At 40.9% G+C, this 26064-nt stretch overlaps 1 protein-coding gene across 2 annotated transcripts; it reads left to right on the top strand.

The window, feature by feature from the left end:
- Positions 1-272: 272 nt before the first annotated feature.
- Positions 273-25734, top strand: LOC139213028 (HMG box transcription factor BBX). Of its 2 annotated transcripts, none has more exons than XM_070843627.1 (15): positions 273-348; positions 8613-8784; positions 8916-9170; positions 14459-14663; positions 14748-14815; positions 14980-15054; positions 16453-16533; positions 17403-17468; positions 18198-19053; positions 19184-19316; positions 20274-20425; positions 20652-20741; positions 21240-21434; positions 22616-22808; positions 24161-25734. In XM_070843627.1, the coding sequence occupies exons 2-15, from the start codon at positions 8626-8628 to the stop codon at positions 24237-24239; spliced, it is 2607 nt and encodes an 868-aa protein (XP_070699728.1). In that variant the 5' UTR covers positions 273-348; positions 8613-8625; the 3' UTR covers positions 24240-25734. The 2 variants fall into 2 exon arrangements, with proteins under 2 accessions (XP_070699728.1, XP_070699727.1); XM_070843626.1 differs by having other exon boundaries at positions 8913-9170.
- The last annotated feature ends 330 nt before the right edge of the window (positions 25735-26064 follow it).

Raw genomic sequence — 26064 nt, 5'->3', positions numbered from 1 at the left:
GCAGGGTTTTGGCCTACATGTTTCGCTTTTGGCCACAAGGGCGGATCGACTGCACGATTGAAGTGATCGGTAATCAGATCAGACAAAATGTCCCACCGTACTTTGAAGCTGATGAGGTCCTGTGCTACTGTATGCAGTGTCCCTCAATAATGCTCTGTTAAAGTTGCTTTACACACCTCTTTCCTGCAGCGAGCTCATGTTGTTTGGAAATGTGTTGCAGAGATGACCCTATAACGCATGACTGAGAGCAGTGTCTTGTATTTTTTATAGGTCATCGTCATTGCATGACAAAGGCTGTGGCAGCTTCATCTTCATCACTCATACAGCATTTCCATAGTTTGTTCTTCAGTAAGTATACCTGTTTTCCCACTTGACATCCACAAATACAAACACTGGCAGCATGTAGTCTGGGTGATGTTCCAGGAGAATAGAGCCATTAAAATCATTCACTCATTGATTGCTAATTTAATTTGTGTCATGTTTAGTAGACATCCGGAACAAGTGCAAAGATGTTACAGAATAAAAGCCAATACAAGGAAATAGACGGAGGTGACTAGGAATCACTATTCAGCAATTGTAGAACATGTAGAACATTAAAATATACTGCAGGTATTAATAAGAGAACATGGCTGTGAAGGGATTTTTGCTACAGCCATGTCTTGGTTTTGGAATACATGCATGAAGCTGAGAATAGACCTGGTGCCCTTTTACTTTTCTTTACTTATGTATATTTTGACATTGTTATGATGAGTACAACAGTTGAAGAAAATTCAGTCCTCTACAAGACAGTTGAAGGATAACTTGAACTGTCTTGTAAAGCCGCACAATAACAACCAAACTAACTGACCACAGCAGCAGTTGACCAGCAACTCCCATGTTCTGTGAGGTAAAATGAATGTTTTTGTTAATGGAGTCTGGTGGGTTTAAAGAGAGCGATATAACGGATGTTTGTGGTTAAACCAAAAGGATCCTCCAGGTCTATCTCTGAAGGGATCCTTTCCATAATGCTGTCAGACGCTTAGAATAACAATCTGAGCCTGTCAATGGCAAAAACAAGCTCTGTAAGTGAGGGTACTTTGACGACAAAAGATTACGTTGCAACCACTGTAGCCCGTTTGCGGTTAAAAGCTGAGGTGATCTACTGGACCAATTCCAAAACTTTATGTACCTACAAGTAGGACTGTTGCAGTGAAGGAATTTCCTCTGTGGTTATTCAGGATGAGTCAATAGTGCAGTATGCGATAATAGCACTATTAGTGCCTTTTTTTTCTAAATTTATCCTGATTTCACTGCTATATAATTGAGTTTTATTGTTAGGCTATTCTTTGGAGTAGCAGAAGGTTATGAATTGTGCCTTAATTGAAGTCCTGTGCAGTTGCTTCTCTTGTCAACGTGCGCATCACCAGCCATTTATAGGCAGTATTGGGGAAAAACATGAATATTCAGTTTGTGGTGGTTTCTTGCTGTTGGCTTGTCAAAAGCAAGGCACTGTAATATTTTGATTATTGGGACAGCCCTATTTACGAGACATTTTGAACCAAAAATATATAAAAAAATTGGGTAGGGTTGCAATAATCAACGTAATCGACAATAAAAACGATGACCAAATTGGTTGCCAGCAAATTTAATTTTTGAATAGTTGGTGAAGATATCGTGTGTTTTTCACGTGTGGATTTTTTTTTCTGACATGTAAGTGCTGAATTAAACACATTATCATCTCCAGAGCTGATGACTGAAGTAGCTAATGAGTGAGTACCAGAGTTAATATAAAAAGTTACAGAATATAAATAAAAACCAATAAAGTAACAATGGGGACGCTGGGTCAAATTTGCTTTCCTGGTTTGAATTATCGATCCCTGTGTTGTTGTTTTGTTTTAGTACAGGTGCCATAACCACCGGGGGCAATAACTGGCTGACCAAAACAGCACAGTTTAGCTCTACAACTACCACAAAACAATAAAAGCTATTTGTATAGCGCCTTTCTAGTCATTATGACTTCTCAAAGCACTTTTACATTACATCCTCATTCACTCATCATTCATACAGGAGGAATCTAAGTTGGGGGACACTATTCTTTCACATACATTAACACACTGAAGCTACGCTTCAGGAGCAAGTTGGGGTTCAGTGTCTTGCTCAAGGACACTTGAGGAGTGTCTTAGACTTAGAGGAGCAGGGGATCAAACCACCAACCTTCTGATAGATGGACGACCCACTCTCTCGCACTTAAAATCTACATCCAGCAACTAAAATTAATAAGTAAATTAATATTTGGTTAAATGATGCAGTTAAACTTGGCCAAACTCTGAAAAGTGTATCAAAAGATATGCGTAAGCCTGAATAAAAATGTAATTTAGAATAGACCTTCCAGCAGTTAAACACAGATGCTGACACAGGTTAATTAAATCATTTTGGGATTCATAACCAGATTAGTCGATTATTATTGATAATATCAAGAGATTATTCAACTATCAAAATAGTCATCAGTTGCAGCCCTACAAAGGTGCAGGTTTAAAAGTGCCAAAAGTTTGAGGTCAAAAATCCACTGCCCACAGCAAGTCCAGTGATTGTACTGTGGTGTTATCATAATATTTAGTTTTCAATTCCAATACTTCTTTGTGCAACCCTTTCTTCTGAAGTGTGATAAATGACAGAATCAAGGAAGAATTTCACCCTGAAATCACTCTCCATAACTACTGAATTGTGTGCCTGCAGCAGTCCTTGAAGTTTGTGGCTAAATGACCACTTTCTGTAGTGACGTTGTTCTTGTTATCTTTTTCACAAGGAAAACTTGCCAAGGAAAGCCCTAAGACAGCGCAGGGACTGTTGATAATGTTGTGCAGCAGCATTCATAGAGACCAGTCACAGAAGAGCTTGTTGACCACTGGTCAACAGCAATGACTAGTAGAAGCCTATTTTCTTTGTAATCTTCTTGTCAGATTCAAGTCATAAGTCATGTGATGTTTTCTTCTGTTTGTTGGATCACTGTTTTTCACAACTGGCCTGTGTGTTTAATGGAGGTTGCGTACTTTGCTTTAAATCCAAACAATGAGGAGGGGAAGGAAGTAATGATTTTCTTACCTACAGAACGCAGTAAAAACAAAGTGTCAGTCACTGCTCGCTACAGAGTGCACTGCATTTACATTTTCAGTGTGAAATGTGCGCTCTAAATCAGTGGTTCTCAACCTTGTTTGGGCCACTGCCCCCCTATCCAGTATGCTGTCTTCCCTGAGATTAATGTTGATAATTAGTCTGTGTTATATCATTAGTTATGTCATTATTCATGGCAGTCATTGAATGCCAAATAATAGATTTTATTTAACTAGACAGATGGAATGTCATTATCATTAGTATCCCAGGGAGCAAAAAAGTCATGCGTATAGCAATTATGTTTATGAGTTTTTAAAAATCGCAGTGCTTAGAAATTTGATGTTCAAACTTTTAATTTTGTGTCATTTTTGATTGCAAACAGCAACCAATCAGAAACGCCACCCGTCCCATAAGTTCAGGCCTGATTTAGAATCTGACCTTGATCCAGCACATTTTGAGTTTTTGACTTGATTTGAATGTTTTGATCTGATTTGAGCTACTGGAGCAACTTGAACATAGCTTTGAATATTGAATATTATCTTAACTTGAGAACCCTAAAATATATAGTGGAAACATGGTTTTTAAAATTGCATGACTGAAAAGTAACTTTTGAGAATTAGCAGTTGAATTCAGAAAGGTGGTTTTCTGTCAAATATTTTAATGCTAGTAACCACAGAGAGCTCAGGACAGCAGCTAGCCATTATGGAGGTCGGCTGCTAGTGAAGCTCTACAAACTTTGACATAATGAACTTCAATACAGCACGCAACATGCTGCCAACAATTCTGTTATATGAGTGATGTTTGAGTACTCACCTCAAACCTCCATTTTACTGGATTACTTACTGATTTACTGGAAGGTGTGCATGCATGCACCTACCTTGGCGTAATGGCGTACCTTGTGGTACGCCATTACGCCAATCTTAGTAACTTTACAGTGAATGCTGCCTCCACCTGACCGAGTGTAATTAAATACAGAAAAGTATGAGGTTGAACTTGCATTGACGGATGACAATTTTTTGGGGGGGTCAAATTTCAAATTTGTACATAGGGGTAGACGTGTCTCCAGTACCTCATAGGAAATATTACACAAATATTATTAATAAGAGTTGCAGCTGTGTAAAGGCCCCCTCCTTAGCTGGAATCAAGCCGGATGTGACTCGGCATGTCAGATGGCAGGTGAATTGCTCTCACGCAAAGACCCGCAGCGGACTATCCCTTTTGTAAATGTGTAATCACGGTGATAACACGGTGTTCACAGTGTATCCTCAGGAGAAATGAATGCTTTCTAGAGACAAAAGTCTTAATTTCCTTAATTTCCTCCTTTAGTTTGTCGTTCACAAGGGAAGTGGGCGACACTGAACGCCATGTTGGTGAAATTTTATAGACCACACTCTGACGTCCTGTTCCCGTGAAGGCAGCATGGAGCAAACTATCCATCTACAGAAAGCTGACAGAAACACTTAAGTAAGAGTTGTTGCTAAGGAAACGATGCACTGTCTTGTCAAGTGGCACTGGCGTAAACTGGCAGGTTTTAAAATGTTGTAGACCACACTGTTTTGCAAAATCCAAACAATTAATTCAAAGAACACCTCCCCACCCAACCCCCATTGAGAATCACTATCACTATTACTATCACTACTACTACTACTACACTATTACGCTACACTAAATAGTGCTCTTAAAAACTCCCACAATGCAACAAAACCAAAATGTCCATTACACTGCTGTTCTAGCAGTCCCTCAATTTGTGTGATCACCCCCCCACCCCCCTATTTGTTTGATGTGAAACAGAAGTATGACACTTAGGCAGCCAGTGATGATGCAAAATGTTGATTTACTAGTTGAAAACTCAGTTTCACCGTTTGCTGCTCAGAGACGTCCTATGAGAACTACCAGCTCCAAATACACTGTAATACATTGTTGTTGGACTACTTTATAACAGTTTGAGTTCTCCTGCTTGTGGGCCTGTGCTGACTACTACCTACATATAGCAGGAGGCATTGTACAAGCATTCCCTGACGTCCTCTCTTGACGTTAGTGTTAGTGATTACAGCTGGCATCAGACAGTTCAGAAATGAAAAAAGACACTTAAATTCAATGCAACAGAACAGGCTAATTAGTAATGGAGAAACTAGCATACACAGCAAAGGCCAGCCTAAGCAAGACATAGGCATCTACACAGATAACAGCTAGCATACAGAGCTAAAGGCTAGCAAAGACTGTGTAATAAGCTGGTGGCTAGTGATCAGAAAACACTGATTAACAGTCACTGTAACAGTCATTACTTGACAAACATTTGCATTAAAAGGTATAAACAACAGAAAATAGAGACCAAAATGAACAGGAACTGTACTCTCACAGTCTATTATAAGTAGGGATGGGAATCGAACACCAAATTGTCCAGTCCGTTGGAATCATACGCCTCCAAGCTTATCAATTCCTTTTATCAGACCGACATTTTTTTCTGACAGTTCAAAGTCACAGGTATTTTCATGGCAGAGAGGAAGGAACGGTTCAAAGTGTGGCTTCATTTAACGAAGACAGATGACAACAAGTAAGGTGTATAGCATGTGGATAGAACAGTGCATAAGGTGCGCATGGCAACTGAGTGGTGGGGCAAGGGAAGAGACAGTGAGCAACAGAAAGTGATGGTGAATGCGAACACAGTAGGGGAAAAGTTTAGCAGTAAATGTGCAGTTTGTTAAGAATAAAGGCTGTAGCTTCCTAAGAACCACCAAGTGTGCCTGTTATTCTGCTGCAGCTAATGGAAAAGCGATTAGTCCTGCGGTAGAGGAGTTAGTCCTGCGGTAGAGGACTGAACAGAATAGGCAATTGGTGGAAACACCAGCAATATGCTGAAACATCTTTTTAAGCAAAATGGGAAGGAATTAAAGAATGAGGAGGAGGCAGAGAACCATCCAACGCGCAGCAGAGTCCATTAATTCCTGATTATGGAGGGCATTATCCTGCTTAGACCATGGTCACTTGTCAAGAAAAAAAATTAGGACCATTTGTTTATAATTATCATATGTTTAGCAACCAAAATCTAAAGTTGTCACAAGCCGTATCTCCATTTCCCTGGTAATGCCTGAGGGTCTGACGAATAACTATCATTGCCATCCCACTAGGTTCTTATGCACATTTCATGAAATAGGACAGATCACAGATATGACTTGGCAATGGGAGATATTTCTAGTCCGCTCAGCTAATTGATCTCTTTGGCTCAGCTGTAACCTAGAAAGCTAATGTTATGCTAGTAAGGTTTAACATAAATGACACTGCATATGGTTGACAGACAGCAAATACAATTTCACTGCTTGTTAAACAACAACAATAGCTTGCTAACCAGCTATGTCACTGTCCCAAAATCATTATGAAGATTTTCTTGAACAAATGAATGGCCATGTGTAATATTACTGTCTGCTACAGCCTGAAGCAGCCAGTTGAATGAGATGTGGGGTGATCGCTTGTGCAGACGTCACTCCACAGGATTGTTGCCGTGATTTTCCATATCGACAGTTTTTCAGGATCGCAGACAAAAGCTCTAGATCACAGGCTCGCCCCTGTGCAACAGCGATCATTAATGTAAACTGTTAAAAGACGTGATCAGAGAGTGATCATTGGATTCAAAGTCTCAGTGAGCTCAGAGGGGATCACACTACTTCCTGCAGCTTATGTGTCTCCATCTTGTGGCGTTCAGAGGATGAGACACTGAAGAACAGGTGTCACAATCACTGATGGAAAAAAGCTAACTTAGTGAGGTATTGTAAACAGAGGCTCTGACTGCGTCCTTGTTGCTATGGTTACTCCAGCCAGCGCATTAATTTAGAACAGTGAACATACAGTTTCACCAGAACTACTTAGTAGGTCTCCATTATTGCTTTTTAATGGACACCCAGCAGACAATCAGAATCCAGAGCATGGTATAATCTATGTTGTGCTAATGTTAATAATCTACGCTTATTAACATTAGCGCCGTGCAGACAGGCTTAGCAGAAAACCTGAGCAAAAACAAATGCTATAAAGATATTCTTTCATTTCATCCTTTTGAATAATGAGTCTGTGTTCAGACTGATAATAAACCAGCTGCCTTAATACAAAAAAAACCTATGTAGGCCTACTTTTTCCTCCACACAGAAAACTGATCGGGTATAAATCAAAAAGAATCAGTCAAGAATCAATAAAGCCTTATCGGTTTTCCTCCCTAATATTAGTTAACCCTGAATCACATCATGTAAGCAGACAGAAAAAAATATCTAACTCTGAAAAATGCACTTGTGGCTAAATCTAAACAAAAGCAGTGTGTAACATAAACTTGAGAATTTTTGATGTTTTTATGGATTCACAGGCTAAAAGAAATATTCAGTGGCTGTGGTCCGAGGTAACATTCCATAAGGTTCTGCTGTCATCTGCACGTCCATCCACTGCTGTGTTTGGAGGCTCACACAGCTTTTACAAGAATTATTCCATTTCTGTGGCCTTTGGAGGGCAGTGTTGGCAAAGGCACCACCAGTCTGATTGATCTCGGCAGTTCAAGTTCTGGACGCTTTTAACTTTTGCTTTTAAACTTTTAATCTTTCTCTTTCTGCTGTAACTTTTTGTTTATGTTTATTATTAAAGTGTTGGAGATTCACCCAAATTGCATTCAGCGCCTGTTGCTCGCAGGTCTTCGTCTCACTGGCTCAGTGTGACTACATATTCTTTAACCATTTTACTTTGAAATTTCAAACTGAATCCCCAACAAAGGGCTAAGAATGTTCCAAATCCTGTAGGCGTGTCTCCTGTAGCTGCTTCATCATAAGACCAATCAAGTGTGTAGGAAACAAGGCATGGATGAAAATATCCCAGTGAGACATTTTGGATCACCATGTAACACCATGTAAATTTGTAACCTTGTAGACCATAGTGGGCAGATCTAATTCAATATCTAAGTCACTACCAGTCCACCAGCTATAAATGACCATCTTCATCCTTTGCAGTTCTGCTTCGTGTTACTCATGGGCCCTTTTGTAGGGGGGATCCTCCAAGGCAAGTAAGGGAGAAAATTAGCATAGTAAATTAAGGCTAATGAAATGATGGTCAGTGGGGGGATAATTTGGCTTCTTCTTGTTCCTCTGCTCATATTGAAATGAACCAAAATAGACAGAAGCTGTAATTCATAGGCTTAAAAAAAGACTTTTCACTTGAAATGGAGCCCACTTTTATAATGCCTAAATCTGTTTCTGAGAGACGGAGATCAGTCTCCATTTTGATATTTAGAATTTCTTCTAATATAGCTGTAAGCCAGTGACATACTAATATATCAAATTCCAAATCTAAAAAAAAATATATTCTGGCAAGGTCATGTACATTGCCTGTAGGTGTTATCACACTTGCAATTAAAAACGTACAACACAAGCTATATTGGCAGCAGGTATTTCTGCTTCCAATAGATAACTAATGATGCACGTTACCATGCATGTTTTACATATTTGAGTTGTGTATCAACATGATCTTATGATCTGCCAAATCTGTTTTTTCAGGTGCGGTAGTACCATGAAGGGTGGAGGAAGGGGTAAGGAGCCACCTGTTGCTGGGGAGGTCACTGGCAAGCGCCCTAAACGCAAATGCCTGCAGTGGCATCCACTTCTCTCCAAAAAGGCTCTGGATTTCTCTGAGGAGGAAGAGGAGGAAGATGAGGAGGAGCTGGAGAAGGTGTGTTTGATGGCGTAACGGGTCATTTAATCACGTCTGTCCATGAACAACACATGTCAGTTTATCTTGTAAATGGGACAGAAACAAGATCCAGCATTGCACCTAATGCTTTATGAATTTGTTAACAGCAGCCAGTGCTGTGTGGCCAGGACCAGGGGTCACAGGTGCAGTGTGGAAGCACAACAGAAGAAGCGGAGGAGGACTCAAATGAACAGCGGGCACGGCGGCCAATGAATGCCTTCCTCCTCTTCTGTAAGCGGCACCGTTCCCTGGTTCGGCAGGAACACCCCCGCCTGGACAACCGTGGGGCAACTAAGATCCTGGCTGACTGGTGGGCTGTGCTGGAGCCCAAAGAAAAGCAGAAATACACTGACATGGCCAAGGAGGTGAGACTCTGACTCTCACACTTGCACTAACATTATTTCTCAATCTCTTACGCTTTTGCCATAAGTACCGCCACAAGTACCTTGTCAGTTTGGTACATTAAATTGAATTCTTTAAAGAGCTGGTGCAACTTTGTTTGCAACCTGCTCCTGGGTTGTCTTTTTACAGCTTTACCGGTTATAAAAAATATAGAACATTGCTTTGCATTAAAGAGGTACTTCAGCTTGATATCATATTAGTAGTAAAGAAGAAGGCAAAGCAAGAGAGAAGTCTTGCTGTGCAGCAAGCATGTATGGCTCAATCAGATGGACATTTAAAAACTTGTTTGTTTACTGTTATTGTTTCAAGTAATTGTTCTACTGCAATATTTGGTTATAGAGAGGATCTTAAGCATCATTAAAATGTCAATAAACAGATTTGTTTGAAACAAAAGGTGAGAGTGGTAATGTAAGTAAACTCAGTTCCTACTTGCCTGGTAGTTCGCCCGTTGGGAGCAGTAGATTGATCTGGGGCGCTGAGATGAAGCCAGGTGTCTGTAGATGTGGGCACAAACAGTCTCAAATTTTTTGTTGCTTAGGCAGCCTGAGTCTCATTTCATTCAGCCAATCTTCCCGCGACTGGACATTAGCTAGAAGCAGCCTTAGGTATTAGCTCTTATCCCGTCTCTCTCTCCTCCATTGTTCTCCCGGAACAAGTGGATGTTGTGGGCAGTGATTGAATCAGCCTTGCCTTCAATACCCCAGGAGACAGGACCAGTGATGCAGGAGGAGGGGAGGATCTCTTTGGGTTCACTGGGACTAGAGGGTTAGAGCGTCTGGTTTATGTTCTTCAGGAACAATACCTCAGAGATGTGAAACACTTTAATGGTTGTTTCTGGAGAGCATAGTGCTCATTTGCTTTTCGCATTTGTATACAGCAGATCAAGAGATCAAGCCAGTCAGATGGGAGGTGAGACTGACATGATTAAAATCTCCTGATATCACAATGAATGCATCAGGGTGCTGGGTCTGTATCTTCGCAACAGCATTGTCAATGACATAACATGCAGCTCCAGACCCAGCCCGTGGTTGAATGGAAACAACAATGGCGACGATGTGAGAAATTCCCTCGGTACATAGTAAGGTCTGAGACCAACTGCCAATAGTTGAACATCCTGACAGCAGATCTTCTCCTTTACAGTGATGTGACCAGGGATGCTATAATTCAGCCAGCTCTCACAACACATTAAACTGCACTCATGGTATGCTTGCAAGTTCTTAATAAGTGCCTCTAGCTTGTCGCACTTGTTGACGAGAGTTGACATTTCCCGTGATAATCGATGGTAAAGCCAGCTTTTGTCTCCTTCTTCTAGCTGCTAGCTTAGCCTTATGCTTAGCACCAGCTGTACACCTGTGGTACGGCTTCTTCAGCTCAACCAGGATCGGGTGTTTGACTCTTTGTCCAGTCCATTGCAACTCAAGGAGTGCTTCCCCTGTGTACATACAACTTTCTCCCAAGCTGTAGTCAATATCATTGGTCTAAAAAACACGTGAAAAACATGAAAAAAATTCACTTAATACACAATAACGTAAATAAAGAGCTACAAGGACGTGCTGCCACACAGTATGACGCATCATTTGAATTGAATGATAATAAACTACTGCTCCCGACAGGCGTACTACCAGTCACCGTTAAAGATTAAGAAAAATATACTTCATAAAACAAGACGCTATCGTATACATTTTTTATTCGTTTTTTTAAAATTCAACAAATACTGTAAAAAATCATGACCCATCCATAGTCTTAATGGCATCACTAGATACTTCTTTGATACCCTCCATACCCTCAGTCTTTCTGAAGTCTAATTTGGAAAAGATGGTTGCCCATGAAGCAGAGCTGAATGATATGAGTGGGAGAGAGTACCTGCTGTGTACCACTGGGATGTTGTTGAGTGGATGCAGGGCTGGAGGGTCTTTTTTCACAAAGAAAAATCAAGCCCCCACAGGAGATGAGCAGGGCTGGATGATGCCTTCTGCCACAGAGTCTGATTTATGTACCCATGCCCTTGGTTTTAGGGGCAGACAGACTAGACGCAGCCCTTGGGTGGAGATGAAACAGGGAGGAGGTAAATGGCACAATCATACTGGTGACGGGGTAGCAAGGGGGCTTGAGTCTTAAATACCTCCGTCACATCCAGATATTCAGGCAGGACCCCCAAAACGTTTGGGAACTCAGATGAGAATCCGATCTGAGACACTGAACATGTTTGATGACTCCATCCCATAATGGCCCCTGCAGATCAGTTAATATGTAGGTGATAGACAGGTGTGGCGCATATATCAGGTCTCATAATGGCTACTCAAGCAAACAGGAGTGGCTCTGTGGGTGGCTGAACAGAGGAAGTGTCCATTCAGGGTGCTGATGTCCATTGGTTTGACGACAGGCTCCTAGCTGATGCCCAGCTTGGTGGTGAGAGAACTGTCCATAAAACTGGTGTCACCACTGGAGTCGATGAACATGGACAGTATGAGTTTGTTCATACAGGATCAGTTGAGCATAAAGCAAGTGCCTTCCTGATTCCTGACAAGCCTGGCCTTTTGTTGGGTAGGAGGAGACAAAGTGGCTGTTCTTGCCGCAGCATCTGTGCTCTGGCAGACAATGCTGTAGCTCCACTGAGGAGAGCTGAGTTGCATTGGGTCTGAGGCATTGCTGTGGGCATGCGGAGCTAGAGCCAGAAGTGAGAATGGAGAAGGAAAGCTTGGCAAAATTCAGTGATCTTTCCCTTCAAGGCCTCATTCACTAATTTGTTTGTAGAAACGTTCTGATTTTGTGCACAAAATAATTGCAAATGCAAAATCACATTGGATTCATGACATGCGTATACCGGTCAATTTAGTTCTTATCGCCTTGTGTATGTTAGTGAATCAAAATCATCCTAAATTGACAGGTGCAATGCCTGCTATTGACAATCAGCATACTGCCATGCCCACATTTCTCTATATTGGGAAACGTAACTTCCCATGAGGTCGGAGTTGAAGTGGGCCGGAACAATGTGCAACTGTTTGGCTCAGCTCATTTGCACACATGCCTGAAGAGCTCATCATGTTTACTAATTTGGTTTGAAACTGCTCTCAAACATTTTTCATTTCACTGATTAGTGGAACCAACTGGCAACGTGTCATATGCAGAGTTTTACTCAGAGTAAAATAAAAAAGCTTAGATAGATCTGATGGAGCCCAGGACTTTGCTGCTTTATTCCAAAAGTTTTGGCAGGATAAACTTGTAATCTCTGTGTTACAGTTTATGCATCTGATGCCTAGAGGATGTCATTCACCATTACACCCTGACTGATCCTGATGCCCTGATGAGATAATTAACATTGATAACTGGTGAAGTCACCACTGCTCTGCATAAAATTACCCATTCTGAGTCTTAATTTCATGGTTGTGTAATACATTTGGTCAATGCATTGGTAAATTAATGGTTTGAAATATTGTTGTTTAACAAAGCCTTTTTACAATAGATGTGGTTTTAATTTGTTATGCATTTAGTTAAAGGTGTGTCTTCACATTTTCTAAGACTGCTGGGTAGGCAGGGTCTGAGGCACTTGTAAATTTGTTTGCAGAGTCCGAAGATTAAATTCAGGTAAGAAAATGTTGATCAGTAGTGGATATGTGCGTATAATGTATTTAAGCACAGATTTGTGTGTTCATAATGTGGATGAGGCCCAGTGAAGGCAACCAGGCCGAAGAGGAGCTCCTGGGCCGCCTGTTCATCGTCAGTGACATCAAAAAGTTCATTATAAGACACAGAGAAGGAACATTCCACTTGCATTTGGCAAGTTTTAAGAGCGGTTCTTAACTCGATGGAGGAATCAACCACTCTTCTTCCTTAATTCAGGTTGAAAAGGCCTTGAGCTGCCCCCCTCCAGAGTTGTGTGGTCATACACTTTTCTGAGCTCAGTGTTGAACATCTTCACCACGGAGCTGGCCAGGAATGTCCTCTCCCATTCTGCAGTGGCCCATTCCCTGGGACTGCCAACATGGTTGGAAATGATGTAGGCCACGGGATTGCTCAGATGGGAAGGAAGAGCAGAAGATGAGGAGGATCAGGTTATGGGAAAAGCAAGAAAGATCTTTATGCAGGGAGGAATTTAGAATGTGGCAAGGAAAAGTGATCAGAAATTAACTGGTAGTTGTAACATGTTCAGGCTGGAATATATGTTAGAGGGTGGTAGGGTCTGTTAACAGCATGAACTCCTTTGAGGATAGAGGCATTATCCTATTTTCTCAATGAGCTTCTTACTAGGCTTAGGTGATATCTATTTTTTCATACCTTCCTGACATCCTGACAATACCTTCCTGGTACGCGGTATTTGTTGGTGTTAGTGTAAGTTGAGGATCTTTGAGAATACACAAAGGCTATCCCTGTCATGGATGCAGGCCTGGATACTAGACCAAAGGATAGTGCCTATTCAGTCCAAGAAGACTTGCTCTCTTGCAGGACCTCATCACTCATGGAAGTTTCTACCTTTTGTGACTGATAGGGTTCAACATTAGAACAAAACCAAATTTGGAAAATTTCAGGAGTGATGTCATGAATTTCCTTCAGCAAAATGTGAATCTAAAGTAGTGTCTGCAATGACACTACTTCACTATTAATCATATAATACATTGAGTTTACTGACATGCCATTTTAATTTACCTCTGATGCTCTGAATCGGAAGTTTCAGAAGATGATCTGAGGGTTATGTACCATGTATAAATGATGAAATTTGCATGGCATGAACACCACTTTATGCTTAGAATCACACAATGCAATGCAACGCATTTGAGAGATGACAGATTTGAAAATTGAAATCGTGCAAGGCTCCATCTGTCAGTGATGAAGTAAAATGATGATGATTCGTGTGTCTGAACTCCCCAACTTATAGACCAGAGCACAGCCTCAGATGCTTAGGGAGGTCTCTGCTAGAGGTGGTCACACTTTTGCAGTGAAGCCCCCTCAGCTCTGGAACTCTGCTGAGAATCAGAGGCTGCAGATTCAGTGGCATCTTTTCAATCACTACTCAGAATTTGTCTTTTTAAAAAAGCCTTTCATTAATTCTAGCACATTGTTTTTTGCCAACATGTCTTTTCTGTTTTATTATTTATCTTTATTGTGGAGGGTTTTATTCCATTGTTGTTTATGTGTTATTTTAATTTAATTTCCTCATGTTTTCCTTAATGCTATAGAGAAATACTTGGTTTTAGATGTGATGATTTGAAACCAGGCTTGCTTGTAACCAAATCAATTCTGGCTGTTCTTTCAGTACAAGGATGCCTTTATGAAGGCAAACCCGGGCTACAAGTGGTGTCCCACCACCAGCAAACCAGTTAAGAGCCCATCCTGTCAGTCAGTCAGCAACCCCCGCAAAAAAGTTTGGTCCCTCTCTTCCAACACAACCAAGGACTCCACCACTGCCAAAAAAGTGCCCAAAACTGACAGCATGCCACAGTTAAACTTTGCCATGGCAGGTGTGTATAATAGAATATTGTTAGTTCAGTGACACCATTATAAAAGGTAGGTTTGTTTCTGTAACTACTCCCATTCTTTGTCAGATCCTACAAAGATGGGAGGCCTTAGCATGCTGCTGTTAGCTGGGGAACACGCTCTCACAAACAGAGAGGTAAGTCGCTGTTGCAGGCCGCCAATGGCTGCGTTGTTACAATGCACCTCAGAGACTAATCACTGATGTTTTATCTGTTGGTCAAAACATGCATTATGCTTTAAAAATGTTTTCTTTTTGTAATTTAAGAGAGCGACTAACACCGGTATTGTTTGCCTCTCTAGATCCCTTCCAGCACTAAACCTAGTTTACCCAACACAGCCAGCGAAGGGAACTCCTTTCCAGGGGATGAAGAAGAGGTATGTTCTTCCTCTTTGGCATGTATGTCTGAAGAAATGCTGTAAAATAAGAATGCTTTTATAAAATGTCATTGTTTATTTTCATCGATTCACAAAATGCAAAGTACACTTTGCACAGAGTCAGGGGTTTTGTAGGATCATAGTCAGGTGCATGATTAACCAGTTATACCAAACGTGCTGTGCTAATGATCATCAGTTTCATATGTAGGTTTAAACACAGTTATTAACTGAAACAAACAGCGGTATAGGAGGCTTAAAACTGGGTGAGGAACAGCCAAACTCTGCTACCAAGGTGAGGTTGTGGAAGACAGATTCATGTCACAGGTCATCATGGCAACACGGAGCACAGCAACAAGACACAAGGTCGTTATACTGCATCAGCAAGATCTCCCCATGGTAAAGATTTCAGAGCAGTCGGGGGTTTCAACATGTGCTGTTCAAGCACAAAGAAACAGGCTACGTTGAGGACCATAGACACAGTGGTCGGCCAAGGAGTAGTGCAGATGAAAGACACATTATGCTCACTTCCCTTCGAAATCAGAAGATGTCCAGCAGTGCCATCAGCTCAGAACTAGCAGAAACCAGTGGGACCCAGGTACACCATCTACTGTCTACGGAGAAGTCTGGCCAGAAGTGGTCTTCATGGAAGAGTTGTGGCCAAAAAGCCAAACCTACGGCGTGGAAACCTGCCAAGTGACTCAACTATGCATGAAAACATAGGAACTGGGGTGCAGAAAAATGGCAGCAGGTGCTCTGGACTGATGAGTCAAAATTTGAAATATTTGGCTGTGGCAGAAGGCAGTTTGTTTACTGAAGGGCTGGAGAGAGGTACAATAAAGAGTGTCTGCAGGCAGCAGTGAAGCATGGTGGAGGTTCCTTGCAAGTCTGGGGCTGCATTTCTGCAAATGGAGTTGGTCAGGATTAATGGCAGATATTTTCCATCATGTAATACCATCAGGGAGGCGTCTGATTGGCCCCAAATTTATTCTGCAACAGGACAACGACCCCAAACATACAGCCAATGTCTTTAGGAAAGATCTTCAGTGTACAGAAGGACAAGGAGTCCTGGAAGTGATGGTGTGGCCCCCACAGAGCCCTGATCTCAACATCATCCAGTCTGTCTGGGATCACATGAGGAGACAGAAGGATCTGAGGTAGCCAACATCCACAGAGGATCTGTGGTTAGTTCTCCAAGATGTTTGGATAAACCTACCAGCTGAGTTCCTTCAAAAACTCTGTGCAAGTGTCCCGGGAAGAATTGATGCTGTTTTGAAAAGAGTGGTCACACCAAATATTGATTAATTTTTATATATTTGAAAGCATTCTTACTTTACTGCATTTCTTCACACCTACCTAAAAGAACCAACTTATATTTGCTCACCCTGTTCCAATCTACAGATGCTGTGTGGGACAATACCCAACAGAGTGCCTGACATCACTGAAAGCAGGGTCAAGTCTGCCCCTTCCCCACTGGCAGAGGTATGACTGAACTTCAATTCATCAACAATATGCCAATGATCATAATGGAGCTCTTCATATTCCAAGACTATATCAATAGCCTTTCTGCTCACTTTTGTTCGTGACACTGTTGGTATTTTGCATAGATGCATTGACAACCTACGGAATAAGTTATTAATGTACAAACATTGTGTACAATAGTCCACATCCTGTCATACAAACAAAGCTGCTCTATAGACCTTTATTCAGCTATCGTTGGGCTTAGGTATATCACCATAATAAGCTCTGCTTATTATTATAGGCCAATAAAATCACTGGGAAAATGGAATCATGGACAAAGCCACTCTAGAATAACTACATAATTATGATTATAGCTGTATTTTAATTATGCAGTTACGAGTTTATTTCATCCTGACAGGATTCCTGACAGCATTGATGCCTTTTACACTCTCATTCCATCACTGCAGCTCAGAATAACATAATGTAATGATAATTGGAAATCAAAAACAATGCCCTCTGTCTTAAAGAATAATTCACACAATTCAGCCAGGTGGACCATATGAAGCAATACCCTCCTCTCCTGTCCTCATGTAGTATTTCTACAGCCCCTTCCCTTGTTGTAGTTGTGTGACTCTATTGTTTACATTTCACCTTGTTGAATATCACTTTTAGCTCTTGCTATAACTACATTTTTCCATTGGGTGTCACCATTTTATCTCATGCATACAGCGCCTCAGTCTTGCTTGTGGTACAGGCCATAGGTTTAGGCTTTCCTACAATAATTGGAAACAAGGTGAAATTTCTTATAGAAGCATCTGCAAAAAACTAAGCAATGTGATCTCATAAAAATTCCATGACAGGTGACAAAGCATGTTACTGTATGTTCACAGTCATCTCTCTCTGCGGCACCTGAAGGAAAACCATGCAGACAGTCCGCTCTCTTCCAACTTGCTGAGGTAAGGCTGGGGACTGTGAGGTAAAATGGGTCTGGTGGCTTTGAAGAGAGCGATGTTAGTATTTCAACAAGAAGGATCTTGCAGGTCTATAATAACAATCTGAGCCTGTCAGTGGCAAAACAACCACTTTTAGTGGACCTACTTTGATCAGGTGCAGTTGCCCCAAAGGATTATTTTACAGCCATTGCAGTCCATTCTCCTGCTGGCTGAGGAGATCTACTGGACCAATTCCAACACTTTTTGGGCCTACCAGTCATTTTGAACCCAAAATATATAAAAATGGGACTCATGTTTTAAAAAACAAGAGTTAACGGTTAACGATGACATTTGCCGTCTTTACTCTATAGTATTGGAAAATTAAGTGTTTATTGCTTCATACATAACAATTCCCATGCATTTCAATTGTGGCTTTTAATTATTGGGATAAATCTGATTCTGTGTCACATGACAGGCATTATGTCCTATCAGTATATCCAAATATAGGTCTACATAAATAGCTGCTTAGAAAAGATAAAGATTTGTTAAAGGCACACTGTAAAGTAAGTAGTAAAGTAGTAGTAGTAAGTAAAGTAAGACAAATTTGACAAAGGAATATGCAGTACCATTAGTAGTCAGTCAGTTCAGTTAAGGAAAAGGCTAGAAATGTAGAGATCTATTGTGTATGTCAATTTTTGTAATTTTACATTAATTTCTTCAACATTGTGTTATGTTTTTTTTATGTTTGACAAGATGTGCTTAGCGTCTGAGGCTGGGAAGATGGACACAGTCATATCTCAGCCTGAGGACGGCTCCTCCACAGTCTCTCCTCAGCAAACTCCAGTCAAGCCAGAGATTAAGGAGGAGAAAGCAGACTCTGACAACTGTCCTCCCTCCTCTCACACATCAACCCCCTTACCTTTGCTCTCCTCTGTCACTTCTACCTCCACTGATGCCATCCCCCCACAACCCAGCAGCCAAAATGCACGTGTCAAAAACAAGAGCAAGAAAAAAGAGATGGCCAAGCCAAATGATAACGATGAGATCCTTTGCTCAGCAAAGAAGATCATCAAGAAGTGTAACCATGCAGAATCAAATGTGGACAGTGTCTTCAGTACAATTGACGCGGTGGCCAAAGGGGCCTGGAAGGACACAGAGGAGAAGTCTAAGAAGAAGATCCAAGGCAGTCCTGGTGGTGGAAACACAGGCATGCCCAAAAAGAAGAGTAAGCCCAAAGTCAAGACCTTTGTCAAGGAAAAAGAGGAGAAGAAGGATGACAGTGGGCAGTGTGGGCAGTACAGTTCCTCTGAAGTGGAGATGAAGGAAGAGATGACTGATGTTAGTCCCAAGACCGAACCAGAAGAGCCAAGTATAGGAAGCACAGACCTTCAGGGCAGCATGGCAGAACCCCAGTGCTCCCCCTGCAGCCCCTCACCTGCTAAGCTCAAAGAGGAGGACAAGGGGAAGGAGAGGTCGAGTGAAGGGATCTGTGAGTCCAACAGTGAGAGCCGTGGCTCCAGGAAGTCAGAGCGCAGCTGTAAAGGCGCTTTATATAAAACTCTTGTTTCTGAGGGAATGCTGACTTCACTGAGAGCCAATATTGACCGAGGTATCCAATTTGATTTGAAGTCAAAGTGATTACTAAATGCATAATCCAGTCTGTGTATGTTATGTAGTTAATACATATTAATACATGATTTTTTTCTTGTTTGTCTGAAATGTTGCACATGTGTCTGCAGGTAAAAGAGGAGCTTTCCGTGTGTCTGATCATGATGCAAACTGGAGTGATGACAGCTGGACACTTTCTCAGATGGGACCTAATAATCCCAAGAAGCTGAAAAAGTCCAAATCCAAAGATGAGTCTTCACAGGGGTGAGTGTCTCCTATTATTACAATGTTGTACCAATCTGTGTAGACTGTAGTAGGCCTCCAGTCATATCCAGGGTAATGAGAGAATGGGTCATTTTCAGCATTTCTCCCTTTTGGTTCTTTTTTTCCATGTTTGTCTATATATCTTGGATATGAAAATCTTACTGTATACATTATCTGTACATCCACTTTTACTCGTTTCTAACCCAACTACACCAGGCAATAACACATTTCTTGGATTTATGGATGCACATCTGTTCACAAGTCTTGTTCATTTAGTTTGTCATAGTTAAGCCACCCCCATTCAAAAGGACAAGATTGTAAAGGGAAATTTTAAAGTTTTTCAACCTGAGTCTATTTCACATAATTTTGACTATACTGACTATGGGCCATAATAACTAGAGTACTCCCCATCTCTGATATGACAACATGTATGAGGACAAGCAGCACAAGGCTCTTACCTAACCCTTTATATGCCAGTATCACAGAAATAATTTCAGATGAGTCTGAGCCAAAGCAAACACAGAAAATATCCCAAGCATTGGCTATTGGAGATAACTTCATATAATTTAAGTCCCATCTGGAGACAACCCCTTGTATTTTTAGATTGCCCGGTAACGTCAGTCCTGTCTGAATGGGCCTTTTGGCTGCTGTTAAAGTTTAATCATCATTTTCTTATTTATTCTTTTATAGAATTTTCAGGTAACCTATCCTATTTAACGGTCAATAAAATTCTGTCAATGTGAGTTTGTGTTTCGTGAAGAGGACTAGAGGACTAGAGGACTAGAGGAGTAGTTTTGATGTCCTCACTGTTTTCTTCCCTACAGGACTAGACCAAGATATTATACTTATCTCTTAGTGGAATGTAGAACTTGTGAGATAGCTTGGCATCTGCTTTGTCTTTAAGGTTAGATCAGGATTGTAAGTTCAACTGTGTGAATTTTGAACTTCACCTGTCAGCTTAGGGAAACTGGAGGAGGAGTTTGAGAGGAAGTTTAACAGCCTGCCACAGTATAGCCCAATGACATTTGATAAGAAGGGGACTGCTGTCACAAAGAAGAAGAAGACCGACAGCTCCACTGTCCAAGAGGAAGTCTCTAAAGCTGGAAAAGGTAAGGACCAAATCAAAGATTTCTGCACTGAATAAACCCAATGACTCTTCTGCTCTTTAATATGCTCTCATCTCATCCATGGCCCACTCTGTGCCTGTTTTGTAGAGTTGTGTTTCCCACACTTGTGGTGTTCAGGACTGGTTCTCTCTATGCTAAAACAAAACATTTGGACTCCATAACATAGCATTTCCATGTTCTTTTTTTCTTTGTTTTTTTGCTATATCAGGGCCATCTCCATCTCAGAAAAAGACTTCATTCCACAAGATTGTTAGGAAGCACAAACACAAAAAGGAGAAACCAGGTGCAGTGGACAAAGGTGAACTAGAATGTTGATGTTTGTGCATTATAAGTAAGGGATTTGAACATGTTCGGAGGTATTTAAAAGAGTCCTCTAACATTTATCCATTACCACATTTTCTATGCAACACTTTGAATATCTGGTTTATTACTTTAAATCCCCTTAAATGAGAAACAACTTGAATTGCAGAATTTACCTTAAAAGAACAAAAAAGGCCATTATTTATCATAAACAAGGCTGAGTTACTCCGAAAGTTACTCTGCACTGACTTTGTAAAATGTATGGACTATGTACTGTAATGTATGTGCTACACTCACATATTTCAACTTGCTCTATTTATATTATCAAGAATTAATAAGTACTGTTCATTAAGAATTGACTGTTGAGGCCTGTGTACCTCAACAGTCAATTTCTTGTTAAGAGGCCTGAGATACATTTGTGTCATTGACTTTCATTACTGCCTGTGTGCTTAAGCCAAATCGCTGAAATCTATTCTGAACCTTTTCTCCACAACAGTGGCACAGAGTGATCCCACCATGCTAGATTCAGCTTCAAAAGCCAAATCATGTGCCCCTGTTGCCATAATGTGCTCAGATGTCCAGGGCACAACTAGTATGGAGATGCTAGTTGGGAGCCAGAAGCGGAAGGCTAGGAAGACCAAGATCACACACTTAGTGCGCACAGCTGATGGCAGCGTGTCTCCAGTCGAGGGTGAGTGATGAATGATTAAATTACTGATCAGTTAGTGTAGGATTAGAAAGTTTTGTCTGTATCTGTCTCATGTCTAAAGACTTAGTTTTAGCCAGACGTTCCCTCACTATGTAAAATTGTAGAATGAAACTGGAACTAAGAGATTACTAGCCAGCGACAAAGTGTTTCCAACAGAGGAAGTACTTCAGACTAGTCTCACAGAGTTGACGTTACAAAGGGTTTTGTTCAGACAAGTTATAATATATGTGCACATTTAAAATGATCCATCCACATTGATTATTGCAACCTAAGTCAGTATTTCTGATATACTAACGATATATTAGCTTATTTCTTTCTTTTGGGGTGGGAGGTAACAACATAATCTATAAGTTACTTTTAATACCTAATAAAGTAAATAAACACTAATCAGAACTAGAAAATGTAATTTGTGTGGATATAGTTAAAAGAAATAACTGACATATTGCAGTTTAAAAAGTCCCACATTTATGTGTCTGATCAAAATAACATAACTACAGAAGCAGTCACAGCCTCAAAGCAACAAGACATCCCATCAAATGTCTCATTCACTCTCATTTCTGTGACCAGAAGAAATTTTCCTGCATTGTGATGTATGAATTATGTGTGTGGAATGGAAACTGTGTCAGTGTGAGCAAGTTTAATAAGAGATTTCATAGGAGATTTTCAAACTCCTCTGCTCTCTGGCGAAGATAACACCGGCTCTAGGTCTAACATTCCGCCCCGCACACACCCTCTGTTGGTCTGATCTGAGAAAAGACATAGCACACTATTCCCTATTGAGCTGCAACTTTTGATGTACATTTTGCGGCTGTGCTGACAACAGTGCGGGAAGAGTTCTTCAGTGAAAAATATGAGAAGAATAAGGAATAGTTATGATGAATAGCAATAGTGTGCCCTATGCTCTGCATAATGGCACCGTAGTGAGTCTGTGCTGCACACCCGGCACTCTAATGAATAAAACAAGAGTAACTAGTTTCTATGAATAGGTATTTTTACTAGCATGGTAGACACAGGTGCCTCTTGTGCTGTTATGCTGTTTTAAAAGTATGAACTTTTAAAGTCCCTGTTTCATAGATCTAAAAAGAAATACACATGAAAAGCTCTGCTAATTTTTAGGGATGCTCCTCAGAATTTTACCCTTTTTATTTATTTATTTTTTACAGAGGACAAAACAAGGGACCTGAACCAGGAACAGGATAAGAAGCCATTACCCACACAGAATTTATGCAATGAAAAAGGGTGCTACAGTAATCCCAGAGGAGAGGAGGCCGAGAGGAGCACCATACCGCAAGAGCTACCTGCTTTCTTCAGCTTAGCTGCCCTCGCTGAGGTAGCTGCCATGGAAAACGTTCACCGGTAAAGACACAGCCTCGTTTCTCTACAACACTGTTCAGATTCCAACATATGCTACAGTCAACATAGTGTGTGCTTTCCATCTCATCTCCTTAACGTGCCCATTCATAGTTATGCCAAGTTATAAACAACCAACAGAAGATGTTAATACTTGAGCATTTTAATATACGATAGATTTATCTAGTTTTAAAAGTCCTGTCAGTGTCATATTTGTTTACAGAAATGATCTTTCTAACATCTCTACCAATTACTTTCCTGTTTATTTTTATAGAAAAAACATCTGCCTCTCCCAGATGTAATGCTGTAAATGTTTCTAAAATCATTGCCACTGCTAGCAAACTTTAATGCAGCAGTCTAAGATTTCTGCTTGTCAACAAAATCCATCAGTTGCCTGTGTGATGTCACATCTTAGGTCTTTTCCATTGGGTCTCATGCAGAAACCCATAGTTTGAACATATGTGTCCTCACATTGTTTGCAAGAGTGATTTAAGTTGTTGTATTCACCAATTTGTAGAATTCTTTCTTTAGTATGAATGAAATTTAGGCGTGATCCAGGTCTGCTGTGCCATCAGATGTAGGTACTCTGTCTTTCTTCACTGGGGGAAAAAGACTTATTTAAGAATCATAATGCCACAATCTGAATGAATTTTGGCGTGACAACTTGTACAGTGGTGTAGTTCTTTATGCAGGTCTCTGCCCAGAGGAGCATCCTCCATTACTACACCTGTCAGTGCAGCATCACCTGCAATGGAATGACAATCACATTGACTATTTCTTATCTAAGTCTTGCACCACTTTTTGGGAAAATGTTTTTTGCATGTCACACCTCTTTATTTCCGTCAAAGTACGACCGTGATGACACAATGTCAATGGCAGCAGTGTATTTGCATTTTTCCAGGTCTCCTAATATGGCTCCTGACCATCTGCTAATGTCCAACAGCAGGACCCTGAAATTCTGAAATTCTTTTTACCCTTTAATCTTTAACTTTGTGTTGCAGAATAGAATAGATCATCAGCAGTATCAGATGCCCCCAGGTCTCATTATCAGGTTGATACAAGAAATTTACAGCAAGTGTGCCGGTTAGATGGTTTGCTGAGTCTGACTTTGAAAACTCAAAAGAAAACATCTCACCAAGTGACTTTTGGAATAAGATTATACAAAAGTACTTCCATGGTGTCAGCTCACATCATACAATCCCTTCATAAAGTAGCACTTTGATGGAAAAACAGCAGCACAGCAGTTCTGCTACTGTGTAGCCTGCTGCAGATTCCCTGTATGTTTTAAATTCAGAAACACACAAGGTATTTTAAGATGTTATAACACACTCCTCTGTGTCTGTAATGTCATGTTTCAGAGGCCAGAGAGGCTTGGCTGAGAGTCAGAAGAAAGAACTCGCCCAGGCTCCAGTCCTCATCTCCTGTGCTGATCAGTGACACTCTGCTGCTGTCATGAGAAGACACAACATGGACACTGGCAGTGGGGCTTTACTCTCCTCGGTGGTAACCCTACGCTGAAGGGAGACTCCATCAGGAAGCTTTGGACCGACCACCTTCCCCTTGTGGTGAATTTGCTTGAGCTCGGGTTCATGGCGGAGGAAAGAGACCCTCTCCTCCTTCTCCTCCTCCCTGCTCCTCACTATCTCAGTGTTTTCCCCCGAAGCCTTCCTTTGGTTTGAGGGAGGATGCCTTTCTGAACTCCTATCACCCCCCCCTTAGATGCTCTGTTAGGGCCTGTGGAAGAACCAAGCTGTCCCCAGTGCATGGCTTACCTTATAGAGATGGTTGTCATGGGTTTATTGTGCACTGTTTTGTCAGATAGAGGTCATTTTTAAGGTCAAGTGTGGCGATTTAAAAATAGCATTTTAGGTAGGGAAGAAAACCCAACACTGCATTAATTTATAGACAAACACAGCTTTCTGTTACCTTTTTACCTCACACACACGCCTACTGAAGAGTTCCCTCCACCTCTGGTAGAATACCTCTGTATTTGTATAGCTCTTATCCCTTCCATTCCTTTCAGCTTCAACCCAAAATGACTTAACCAGGGTAAATGATCATGATGGACAGACTTCATTACCAGCTACTTGCTTAGTGTTTCCCTGTGGTACAATAATGTGGTGTACTCAAACTATGGAGAAATCATGGCTGAGTATTTGATATGTACGTTAAGATGATGCTACTGTAAATCAGTATGTGGTAGCTACAAATAATCATGTTAGACTGAATGTGTAAGAGTAGACCTGCACCCAAGCATCTGAACTAGAGTTGACTATGGATGAGGGTGTTTGTTTGTCCTGTTTATTCTTAAGTAGTAGACTCACAGTGTCCCTGTCAGGCTTAGGAGACAGTAGGCCGGCTTAAAAACTGCTTCTTGAAATGGGGAGGTTGTTTGAAAGATTCAAATATAGCCTTAACCCTCCCACCTCAACCCACTTTGCCACCACTAAGCCCTCAACCAGCTTCTTTAAGCTCAAGCTCAATGCCATCACAGTCCTAAAGTCAGTGTACACATTTTTTGGATAGTAAAATGCAGTTTTTGTCAATACTTGATCTTATTGCAGTCTGCGTAGCAACTAGAAAGGTTAATTCCTTGTGTGCGACTTATTTCATGGAATAGGTGTTTTTTTGTTTATTACATAAAGACTGCACTAATTTGTAGCTGAAGTTTGAGTTGCTCTTGAAAGGTGATTAATGCCTTGTCTCCATGGGTCACAATGTTCTTACACCATAGTATCTCAATAGTGTCTTCAGTGTCCTCAGGACTGGCTAAAGCCAGCCACGAGCTGCAGTGTAAAAGATCAGGAGTTTGTCAATCTAAAAGGATTATTTGTGTAATGAAAATGTTTTATACTACATGTCTCATAAAATGAGCAATGTGGATGAAAAAAAAAAAACACTGCAAAATGAAATGTATCTGATTTGATGCGGAAAAAAAGGAAGGATTAATGTGTCAAATCAGACCACGCTATGCTATGGTTCCTCTCAGGACTAATGGAGGCAAGGCATTTGATGATAATTTTCCCATTTGTTCCCTTTCAGCCTTTTGAGATTTTATTGCCAAGTAATGGTCTACTCAGAGGTCACATTTAATCAATGTTTTGAATCTTTAGAAGTATTTATATTTAGTTGCAACATTGCGTTCCTTATTTTTGGCTTTGTTTTGTTCATGTGTGGTCAGAATCATTCCATTTCCATGTGTCTGTCACGGCCGTACTTTGTTTACAGTGTGTCAGCTGTAGTAGTGAGGAAAAGTAAGGAT

The sequence above is a fragment of the Pempheris klunzingeri genome, chromosome 14, assembly GCF_042242105.1.
Source record: "Pempheris klunzingeri isolate RE-2024b chromosome 14, fPemKlu1.hap1, whole genome shotgun sequence".
NCBI classification, from domain to species: domain Eukaryota; kingdom Metazoa; phylum Chordata; class Actinopteri; order Acropomatiformes; family Pempheridae; genus Pempheris; species Pempheris klunzingeri.
This window is presented reverse-complemented; position numbering and strand designations above follow the sequence as displayed.

Bases quoted from the DNA above. Each gene is read 5' to 3' on its own strand.
- LOC139213028 (XM_070843626.1), top strand. From the start codon at position 8,626: ATGAAGGGTGGAGGAAGGGGTAAGGAGCCACCTGTTGCTGGGGAGGTC. The intron at 9,171-14,458 runs GTGAGACTCTGA...CTGTTCTTTCAG, and splicing joins ACACTGACATGGCCAAGGAG to TACAAGGATGCCTTTATGAA. The intron at 20,426-20,651 runs GTAAGGACCAAA...TTGCTATATCAG, and splicing joins AGTCTCTAAAGCTGGAAAAG to GGCCATCTCCATCTCAGAAA.